The sequence below is a fragment of the Micropterus salmoides genome, unplaced genomic scaffold (genome assembly GCF_014851395.1).
Source record: "Micropterus salmoides isolate LMB-PRFRI ecotype aquatic unplaced genomic scaffold, ASM1485139v1 Ms_hic_scaffold_6, whole genome shotgun sequence".
NCBI classification, from domain to species: Eukaryota; Metazoa; Chordata; class Actinopteri; order Centrarchiformes; family Centrarchidae; genus Micropterus; species Micropterus salmoides.
In genome coordinates, this window is record NW_024044348.1 from 19,858,225 (window position 1) to 19,870,113 (window position 11,889).

The window sequence follows — 11,889 nt, forward strand, 5'->3', positions numbered from 1 at the left end:
TCCCCTCACCGATGCCATCTGGGGCTGCTCTCCATCTTTGTCTGTAAGGTGGAGGAAATTCCTCTTACCACCAGGCTCAAACCCAGAATCTGAGAGGGACATCTCACTGCTGTGGTCCAGCGGTGCCTGGAGGGACGCAGAGTAATAACAAAAATCACGAAAGAAAACTACTATCCCTGCAAAAAACAGAAAAACAACAGCTGCAACAAATCCATCAAAACAAGTTTTCTACAGGCTACAAACTGGATGAACTCACGAGAAGACTTAGATTCCCACTGAACTCATTTCCAGCAAATACTCTGTATTGCCGCGTACGAGGAAAGTAGCTTGAAGCCAACATGTGAACAATGCTCCGTAGCAGGAGACTTTCTGTCTTTCTCCTGGACAAGCTGAGGACAAGCAAGCAAAGTGCTGCAGTGCAATAGCTTAATCCACTGACCTACTCAGTGAGATAACAACAGACACAGCACCTGGGCTTTGGCAGGATTAGCCTGTGCTCATTTAAGAAAAGGGAGTAGTATATACACAAACATAGACACAAAATCATAGTCAACAGTGAGTGAGCACATTAAGGACGCATTCATTCTATAGTTTTCTGTGCTAAATATGGGAGTGCTCTTTCTTAGCAACACTGTTCTTAAACACGTTTTCTTTGTAGCAGAGAACAATGGTAGGAAAGACAAACTTCTGAACATTGATAACGCGAAAAAAGAAAAACCAGCTGGCACTGTCTGAATTTCTAACATATCTCTGCCACCATCAGCTTTGCTGAGGTCATGATATGTGACACTGCCCTTCCAATGTGGTGAAGTGAAAGGGGCTATGTGTCCTAACATAAATTTCTTATAAATAGCGAACAAATGAATAGCAACTGCAAACAGGGCTGGGAGCCATTATTACAAATGCATTTTTTGACCAACTGAGGACAATAGAAAAACCTAGAAACTCAACACTGGCATTTCAATTTCATTTCTTTTAAAACTGTTATTGCACACTTTAGCAAACAAATGCCTATATATCCATTTAGCATCCACTTAAGAGTTTTGTTTCTGGCCACCGGACAGATGACAAAGACGTCCACTGAACGCGATTCAAATCATTAGTTGAGAAGCCCCCCCGAGTCAACCAGCATTTTTTCAGTTGAATCAGCCAAGCAAGATTAAGACAACTACATTTGTTTGAACACATAAGTCAAACAGGAGGAAAAAAAGCTCCTACTGATTGCAAACCACATATTTTCAACACAATCAAGCTAAGAAACACCCTTTTGCATGTCATCCCTCCTCCCAACTTGTTATGTGCTACCTTAGCATCATCCTGAAATGCAGCTCTTACCTACACTTAAACTTTTGATTTGGCAGTGTAATCACAAAACTTCAGCACATAACCCAGCTGAGAGCCATAATTATGCTAATGTTGTTTCCTGTTATGCTGTGTAGATTTATTTTGAAAACCATAATCACATGTTGGCAGAAACAAAAGTGGCTGTCTAGATTAATAAATTTCCTAACCATGTCTGGCGTATTTCCCCAGGCCAGGTCAAACGTGCCATTCACGTATCCCGCTTTATGGGCAACATCTTCATAAAGTTTGGAGAGGGTGGTGGAAGCAGGCAGGTTGAGGGTCAGCCTCTCATTGACTGTCTTTGCACTGGTGGTGTCCTGAATTATACACAGCACCCTGGGCTCCTCAGCTGCATTTTGGATCTGAAAATCAACAGGAAAAAACGACTTTCATTCTGGATTTTGTGTTATAAAGCACCATGTACTGTGAAAATCTATGCTTTACAGTAAATGATTAGAACATTTGTAAGGCTGTGCAATGTCATGAGAAACATGGCAGTACACAGAAGAAAATACCATCTCATATAATGCCTCAGTACTGACATGACTAACTTGTCACAAGTAAAGTAAAATTTTGACAAAATTACAGCTTGATATCGAACCGCAATATATTTGTGGTACCAACAGAAATGTGTAGAGAAAATATCAAAAACTAGAATAGAATGTCTGGCCAGCTTAATGTTCAATCATTATTTGATCAGCGTGTCTGATTTAAATGAAAATGTTGTCAATTATAAAAAAGTTCAGAAAAACGTTTCAAACGATACCAGGCCCCAATAAAGAGATTATTGTTAATTATTAAACTGTATGTATTCACTATCAATACAAAGGGGCAGGAGTTCTCTAGCAAATGTTCTCTCTTTTCGAAATGGTAGGAATCACAGCAAGCAGTTTTTATGGCCCCAACAGTTTGCACAGATTTCATAACTTTCAGCGTTGGCAGATTGCCGTGCTGTTCACTCTACACAACTTGCCGTCTTGTGACGGGAGTCTTGAAGTCATTGTGGCATTCACACAACGTGACTGATCGGCGACAAGGGGTCACACACTACACGAGCTGACACCGACTGCCACCCGGCGCAGGTCTCCCAACATTTTGTCAAGAAAACACGCAGGAAAAGTGGCGCAGGAAAAGTGGCGCAGGAAATGGCGTGAAACTACACACTAACAGCAGTTGTATATCATAATAAATATAGCAATTTAAAGACAACTAAGATGGGTGAAAAAATAGATTAGCACACACAGTCAGCAGGGATTGTCTGTCCTACAGAGAGAGCTGGAAGTGAGTAAAAAGAGGTTTGCAGTGAAAAAGTAGCTGCCTGTTCTGACAGCTGCCTGCTGTCATTGGCTGGATGTGCATTTCGATTCGGCCGACTCCTCAAGATATTTGCCGTGCTAGATATCTGGCTGGAGTCAGCGATGCGTCAGGGAGCCGTTTTGATGAGTCATTGCGAAGTTCACACATAACGACCGGCGAGCACCGATCGATTGCTGATTTGGCCCCAGTAACAGCCAGACTGTGAAATAGGCTTAAGACAGACAAATTATCAAAGTTACACAAATATCAGGTTTGTATTGTTGATATGTTAGTCATTTTCAAGGAACAGAGCACTCAGTGTTGCAGACAATATTTGCAGATGCAACATGCTTCTTTGTGTGTCAAAGACCAAGAATTGCCTTCTGATGTACAATGCATGATGTGTTCATCACATTGTATGAGTACTGACTCATCCTTAGTTTCAGATCTTTAACCCATTGAGCAAAATGTTTTTAAAAAGGTACTAAAAAATTTTTAGTTAAAGGAAGGTTTCTTAAAATTGAAAATTTCATGATGAAATGTGTTTTATATTGTTTTAAATTAGAAAAACGTAATAGAAAATGGACAGCAAATGAGTTCTTAAGAATGCCAAATTGATCATTTTTAATGGGACCTACAGAAGGACATGTAAAAAAAAAAGTGTATGACATGTTTCTCGCATCTCAATTACTGGAATTATGTAACCAAAATTGAAATTTAAAAAGATTTTTTCTTCCAGGTCTCGCTTCTGTGGCCGCACCACTGGACTACAGAAAAGCGCCCCCTCTCCCCAAGCTATCAGACTTTTAAACTAAAATTCATCCTCAGCACTTCTCCACTGAATATGGTTTATTTCTGTTTACCATTTTATGATTACTTTTGATATTACTGTGTATTGTCTGGTACGTAGCAGAAGGGAGTTACACTCAATTTCAATTCATAACTTGTTGTGATGTGACAAATAAACCTTCTATGGTCTAAAGCACTGCTTTCTGGCAGTCAGGAAGAATTAAAGAGAACATTACCAGTTCTCTGACTTACTGACACACGAGCAACAAACCTTCCTGCACATGACTGGGCAAGGCCCGTTGGTTATGATTATAGAAACAGAAAAACATGGACAGGTTGTCCCATTTCTCTCTGTCCAAAATATGTTGCTAAACAGGCCATGCAATTGCTGACACGTGCTTCATTTTACTGTATGATTCACAGCTTAAATTGAGGAGTCACTTCATCATTTGAACACTCCCCATAGTTTGTTTTCAGATTGGTCTGGTAGTTCCTGTAACTGTTCGAGCCTATAACAGGCTCAAATGATTTGCTGAACTGAAACTAAAAGCTAATGTCAAAAATGAAAGTAGCAAGAAAAACTAACACAACAAGCGCTAATGCCTGTCAAATTATATATAAAGGTAATATACAACTGTAATAATTAAATCAATTGATAAGCTATTAAAAAGTAGAGCAGAGGGTTAAATGAAATTACATTAAATTCTGGTCTGATTCTTAACTGTGTGTACTTCCATTTGATCAGATACTCCCTGATTTAAGTAATAATTCTTACTACTATAGTATTGTATCAACATTAAATACAAAAGCTCTTGTTTGTGAAATGGTCTCCTACTGAAGATGTCCCGATAGTATGTCCAGTGTGATGGTAATCACGTTGCTGTGTCATGCATCTATTTAACACCATGCTTTAAAATGAGCACCGCGCACACACACATTCACACACGTATGGCAAGGCTACCTGAGAAATCCTCTTCATCTCATCAAAAATACTCTGTCTGCAACTCCAAAACACACCCTAATAATAAAACGGAGATAGTGAAGAACAATTTAAAACAACAAGAAAAACACCTACCACTGTTTGGCTAGCAAATCAACTTCTTGGCTGTTAATCACAGGAATATACTGAAGTGATTACAGTTTTTGCAATCGCTTTGTGATCTTGGCAAAATGTGACTGACAGATCCTATAAAGAAGCTTCAGCTGACAACACACAAGTGTATTATGAGATTAAAGGTTATTTTTACCGTGGATATAATCACAAGGTGCTGACATCACACCACAGGTACTGCAAAGCACAGCATTTCTTTACAGATGTAACTGATTCTAAATGGCACAAAAATAATGACAGGCTATAATGTTGTGAAATGTCAGTATCCATGAACCCCTATTAATAAAATGTAATGCAACTACACCTGCACATTGCACACACAAACACACAAAACAGAGATGCTGGTGATTGAATTACCAACAGCCAATATTCTAATTCAAATACAATTTATAGTACATGGTACATTTTTAATATAAATATGACATTTTGGAAAGTAACCAGCCATCAATTTGGATGAACTACTGTATCATAAAATGGTTTTGGCAAGTAGTGACAGTGGCTGGTAAATTAGAAAATTAATTTGTCTATATTAAAAAAAAAATTTGTTGTTGTGGCTCAACTAAATAATTTAGCTACCTCAAATTGCATGTTTGTTCAGACACCACTGGCAGCAAAAAGGAAAAGGACTGTGAAAACAACAAAGGATTTTTATGTGCAACTGCAAAACATGACAACTTTAGTTTCCACTAAAGGAAAGATGTCTTCACAAAGTCAAACATAAAGAAGGAGGTTCAATGCTCAAAGACCCCTAAATATTTAAAATAAAACATTGGGGAATTAAAGTGGTGGGAACACAATCCACTCTAATAGTGGGGGCAAACATTACATTTTTTATGTTTTATTTGTACTAGCAAAACAGACCACTATGCAACACTTTTAAAAGTATTCATCTTCTTTAACTTTTCGTACATAATGCTATCACAGTATTATGAACTGTGGAGAAGTATGTTTTTGCATGTGCCTTTCTATAGCGTCTGTCGATACATGGCCTTCAAAGACAACACACTGTAGCACAGACGTAAGTGAATTTATTCGTGTGAGAAACTTTCTGACTGGAAAAAAATTGAATAAATGATTACCCGACTAACTTGTATGGAAAACAAAAGGCAATTTGGAGTCAAGTCAAGATGCACCTTAAAATCAAATATAGGTTGTTCTTGTTATGATAAAGCAAAAATATGAATATTACTTCAAAACCATTCTAACTAATATCTACTTTTTTCAAAACAAATAAACTCCAAGTTCATTTTATTCTTTTTAAATCGTGTTGCTGGTCTCACAGCTGACTGTTGAAATGTCTTTAAAAGACAGCAAACTGAACACTGGGATGCACTATGAAAATTTAACAATCAGAAAAACTTGCATACCCCAATATGAAAGATTTAGATACATAAAATGATCCAACGCAGAGCTGGGAACTAAATGATCCTACCAACCATTCTCTATCTTAACTTTTATTTACCAGTAAAATGTGATTTAAGTGCTAAAAGTCTGGAAGTCTAAGAAATTCCTGTTTTGCTGCCAAATTGAAAATCAAATAATACAAGCCTATATCCTCCTCAAAAGCTCAAGTCATCCTTCTTGTTTAAAATAAAGGCTTGTCCAGTAGGGTTTTATTACATTGATTAATAACCCATGAATAAGTTGTGTAGCTAATGGCTTCACTATTACTATGAAACATATTGAAAATTAACAAGTGTGCAGTGCTGCATCACCAAATCCAATTTTCCCACCAACCCCAATATCAACGAGTGACGTCCTATGCTTGATGTATGTCTGTAGCTGACGTCAATGCAGCCAAAGGGCTTTGAAAAAAACAATTAAATATAGGGTCTGCAAATAACATGTAGTAACCATATAGATATAAACTATTTAAGTACAAAATAACACATGAACATCACTGCCATGCCAATAATGCCCACTAAGACGTTTATGTTGAAATCACACTGTTAACCTGAGCAAACATGTCAACAACACAATTAACATCTGGTGACCATCAATAGGGTTGACAGATGCTAGAGCCGATTCAATTCCTACTTGTGTGGCAAATACGACAACATAGTCGTATTGTAGATTAATGGATTATTGTTTTAGGCAGCGTATTGCAGGTGAACCGCTTTAACCAAGACAAACATAGCACGACAAACAAGCAAAGGCGAAGTAACTTAACGATATCATCATGACAAACGAGTTCGTAAAGGATTTGTCAATATGAAGGGCAAATGTTTTTATTCTAACATTAGGGGCACCAAAATAACTAAGATTAACGCTAACGTTTTGTTAAATACACACCTGCATCTATCTGAGGTAAGTCAGATAGTTCAATCCGCTAACATTAGCGTTAGCTAGCAAATTTGACTAGCTAACGCTAACGTTACAGTAAAGCTACAAGTTACAGTCAAAACAATCTGCAAACGCGGGCAAGAAGGAATCAAAGTACACTGCATATTTATAAAACTAGCATTATCGGTAAACGTTATTTAACACTGACAGTCATGTCCATTGATGTAGCCATCTGCATTTGGTTTAGCAACTTCATAAACATCTAGATTGGCTAGAGTTGTTCCACTAACCAGACCTAAAAGGCTAACGACATTAGCCAACGTTAGCCAAATTACACTAGCTAATGTTACTTGCAAGTTAGCTAATAAATATTGACATATCGTCTTTGTTTGGGGCATAACATAATGTCAACCACAACATTTGAAAAGCTCTGGTTTCTGTTGACCAGAGAGCCAAATTCAAAGGCAAAATAAGTTAATGATAATTATGCTAAAGCTTTCGCTAACCAACAGAAACTCACTTTGTCTGAGATGCAGCGAAACTAGCCGCTAACTGATTAGCTTGAACGTAAGTTAGCCAGCCATGTCATGATAGGCCATCCAAGTCATGTTTAGCTAACTGTTAGCAGCTGAGAGTTAGCCTGTAAATGATACACCAAGATCGCAAACTCCCAAAGTGGTGCCAAAGTTTTGCCATTATTAATGAGCATGGTCTACAAGGGTGACAGCTAATGCCCAGAAGGTGATTTTCCAACCAGGACTGGGTCCGTGATAAGCTCACCTCTTTGGGTACGAACTGGTTCTCTTCGCTAGGCACCATTTCCATTTGTGCGACAGTTTAGACAAGCGTCTATCCGGACAAGGGTGTCAGCGAAAAAACTTCGCAGCGGTAAACACAAACATGGTGTGTGTCCTGTTTGTTGTAAGTTTGGATGCTTGGAGAACAAAATTAAACTTGCCAAAAACTTGTAGGCGTTTCAAAGTGATCGCAACACTTTCGGTTACACTACCCAAGCACGAAGTGTCCTGCTATAAATGGAGAAAAATGGCCGGTGTTTTACTCCGCGAGACTTCACTCAGGGAGCTTTGGCGTCACATTCCATCCAGACAAGCGTGCGTGATGTGTGCGGACAGGATGACGTAGGTGCGTGTCTGCGCTTTAAAAGGACAGAGATGACAGAAACGCACAAAAAAACACGGCAGTAATGGTTTTAGCTTGTGCGACAGAGAGTGGTTCGGGGCTGTGGGTCAGTTTGGCAATCCATTCAAATTTAACAATGCACTGTTTTCAATCAGATCACAACAATATTGACAAATTAAACTGAGTACACAAAGTGCACAAACTCAAATTAATTTCTCTTTCTCTTTCTATTGAACTGATTCACTACTGTTTTACATGTTTGTAAACCAGGAGCAGTAGGTCACAATGAGTGGCTGTCGCTCAAGAGTAAGTGTAATGGCACGCTAAAGAAACTCGACTTTTACCCTAGACTGTTCAATTTAGGGTACAGGTTGATGCACTGCACAGTCATTTTTGTATAATATTGGACATTTTTAAACTGCTGCACACCTCATACTGCATGGTGCAGCATAAATTCAGATCAAACAGTCAGAAATGCATATTTCACCTCACAGCAAGGAGGGTCGAGGTTTGATAACATGATTCCATGTTCATGTGTTTGTTCAGGTTTATTTTTAGTGATCCGGGTTTCCTCCAACATTCCAAAGACAAGTTAGGCGGATTGACTCCGGATTCTAGATTGCCGATATAGTATAGTTTTCGTGTAAGAGTCTGTATTTGAGTGTATGCGCTGCAGTGGATGTGGTGTGGTTTGGTTGAGAAGGGGCACTGCACCAAAATAGAGCACTACATGTATCCAGAGAGTGATTTGTTATAACAGAATAAGCAAACAAGCATTTCCTCATTGTTTGTTGTCACCTTACACATAGACTTGTATTCCAGCTGAAGTAGATAAGCATCTTCTCTAGTAGACATTCATTGGGCTGGGATTATGAGAAAGGGATACAGAGGTCATGGAGTGTACCAGAATGCATATTTATCCTCCATGTTATCATCATCAGTAAATTCATTTGCAGATAGTTCTGGCTGGAAAGGTGTGTTGGAGTATACAGATTCACTGTGTGCTGAAATGGGAATATGAACAGGCTTTTCATCTATTATAGGTACCAAAATATACCAGTAAGTCCCTCACAATTAATTTTCTATTGCAAAAAGAAACACTGATATGATGGTTCCATAAATCCATTTATGTACAGTGCAGTGAAAATTTATTTTCTTGCGATAATGTTTTAGTATGAAATGATTTATGTACAGTTTTACCCAAGAAGGTAGTATTACAGAAAAAAAATATGTTTAGAAAATAGAGAGCAAATGGCTTCATCGTGCTGCTCAGGCCTCACAGTCAGCTTGTATAACTAAATGTTTTAACGTCACTTACCATTCAGAAGTATACATGCTGCCTTTTTAGTCAATTAGTCTAAAAACAGTGTGTGAGTGCAACATACAACAAAGGGTATCTTGCTTCTCTTACGCCCATGTACACTACTCCCAAAATTAAATTTCAAACTTTTTTCATTGGGCTCTATTCCTTCAGTGTCCAAGTGAGGCAACCAACAGAACAACCAACAGGCAAACACTTCCTTTCACTTCCATGCTACCGTTCACTACACCCACATCTGCTTAAATCAAGCTGTTCAGTGGTCAGCAGTAGAGTGGTAAACTGGGGAACTCCCTGGTGTTTATGTATGAAACTGTATTAATGTAAACTATGTTGATTTGACAAAATCAAATAGTTTGAGCTTTGGGACTTTGCATAAAGTGAACATGAAGTTGCCTGATAGCTCTTATAAAAGGGAAATCACATAATTTCACCTGAATATCTTTTGATTTCAGTTTCTACTGTGTGTATTAAAGCTAATTAATAACCTTCTACATTTATTTATCTCAACTGTATGTTTGTCTATATGTAGCACCTTATCTCCAAAACAAATTCCTCATAAGTGTAAAAAGTACTAGGCAATAAAGCTTTTCTGATTCTGATTCTGAATTACTAATTATAATGACACAAGTTGATAAAATACATTTCATAATACACAGTCAAAAACAAGCTGTGTTTCCATCATGAATTAGCCCAGATTTGAAAACACATTTTTGCACACTTTTAATCAATGACCCACACAAATGATCATGAAGTAGTCAGCAGCCACTCTGTTTCCTTTAGGGAATGACATATTCACAGATGTACTTTTTGAGGCTGCCACACACCTCATCGTACCACTTTCCTTGCGCGACCACTGAAAGGGCAACACAGCTCTCCCTCTTCGTTCCTGTGGGCTGCTTCTTGGAGCGGTCCCAGTTGAAGTAGCCGACAGGCAGGCTGTTGACGTCAACATACTGGCCTTCTTTAACTATGTCTGCCACGCCAATCCAGAATTCCTTTGATCCTGGGGCACTCCTCTTCGCATAGTCTCTCAGTATATTGTTTTCCATCTTGTCCCGCGGCGTTGCAAGGGTTCCTCCTTGTGAAATACAGTCTTCATTTGCTTCGTGGTAATGTTTGGGTTCTCAATTGTAAGATAACACTTCCTGTGAGCTTTGATGCCACGGAGACAGACTGAAAACACAAAGCACTTACTTTATGAATGAATTGTAAAGTAACTATATGGTATTCAAATAGTTCAATACTATTGCAATGTTTAGTTTCCTCAGTAACAGGAAAATAATTATGATGGAATCCCTCTTTTTGTTTCTCCAACAGAATTTACAGCAATTCATACAGCCATATTCATTAACTTATATACAGAGAGATCACAGTCTGAATATTGACTAATAAATTAGCCAAGAAAAGGAAAAAGTAGGCATATTTTAAAAAAACAACAATAATAATAAATCAATAGATGTGTAGTATTTTGATATGATTGACTAAATCTTGTAAAAAAAATCATTATTTTTTAAAAATAAGATAAGCAATTTAGATATTTTAGCTTACACTTCTGCAGCAATTAAACCTTTAACTTTACAATTTAATGGATGATGGGTGCTGCTTCCCTCTGCTGGTGACTCAGGACACTAAGAAGTTAAAAATCTAGTTATGAAGTTACCAATTATCCACATTCTTGCACGACAGCTCGGTGGCCTAAATTAACAAGTAACAGTGATATACAGTACCATAGCATGTTTATGAATACAACCTAAAATCACAATAATATTGTTATTCAACCATTGTCCCATGGTTTGTTTCTTATTTACTTATTTTCTTAAACTAACATACTGAAGACTGTAGCAATGCTTCTAAATCAAATCCATTGTCATCTCCTTTCTTTAACCTTCCTTTATTCAGTGAGGGCAGTACCTGTCTGCAACGCCTGCATCTCTTTCAGTGAATTCACCTCCTGCCACAACTTCTTAAGCTGAGATTTCACATAATCTTCCTCTGCAGCTGCATCTCGGCAAAGAAGCAGGAAACAAACAGGTCCAATGTACATCGATAGCAAACATGTTATTTATGAATTGCGTGCCATGTGCATAGTTACCTCCGGGCTGACGAGGTGACACGGCCTTCCTGGTGCGAGATGGACGGCCGGAGCTGAAGTGGAGCAAGGAGAAGCAAAGAACGAGGAAGACAGGGAGGGCCAGACGTGCCATGTCTGAGGCCAGTGGGTCCTACAGGACAGGACTGAGTGGCACACCTTGTACGGCCGTGGAAGGAACCAAAAACGCAGCTCAATATATACTGGCCCCTCTGTATGCCTTTCTGGGTACTCCCCCTGCATTGGCTCCAACTCTGTTTGTTTTTGTCCAAACATCAGGAGGAGGTGAGAGAGGTATGAGGGTGCAGTGGCAAATAATGACTTCCTTGTGTCTGGCTTTTGATAAATATTTACTTGGGACAAGGTGCACTAAGCAGTATTCCCTTCATTTCACAAACAAACTGGAAATTCATTGACTGCTTCACTATCACACAGTGTTCCCCTCCCAAGTTCCATATCGGTTTTGGACATGCTAACTTCTTGACAAATAATGTTAAAAAATAATAATGTTGCACC

General features: G+C 38.5%; 2 protein-coding genes across 4 annotated transcripts in view; both read right to left on the reverse strand.

Moving 5' to 3' along the window:
* The window catches only part of LOC119890608 (ubiquitin carboxyl-terminal hydrolase 47-like), a 21,930-nt gene extending 14,034 nt beyond the window's left edge, over positions 1-7,896 (reverse strand). Inside the window, exons 1-3 of one of the 3 annotated variants that reach the window (XM_038701938.1) lie at positions 7,604-7,648; positions 1,512-1,706; positions 10-126 (exon numbers count right to left, since the gene is read on the reverse strand). In XM_038701938.1, the coding sequence (XP_038557866.1) occupies positions 10-126; positions 1,512-1,706; positions 7,604-7,648 (357 nt within the window). Of the gene's footprint in view, positions 1-9; positions 127-1,511; positions 1,707-4,390; positions 4,444-7,603 lie in introns of those variants that run through there. The other 2 variants (XM_038701939.1, XM_038701940.1) reach the window with 2 other exon arrangements.
* A 1,173-nt stretch (positions 7,897-9,069) lies between these two features.
* Positions 9,070-11,544, reverse strand: LOC119890452 (tetranectin-like protein). Its single transcript, XM_038701740.1, is given in 4 exon segments — positions 9,070-10,404; positions 10,407-10,457; positions 11,196-11,282; positions 11,377-11,544. Coding segments are annotated over 4 exon segments (594 nt in total). The 5' UTR covers positions 11,489-11,544; the 3' UTR covers positions 9,070-10,060.
* Positions 11,545-11,889: the final 345 nt, after the last annotated feature.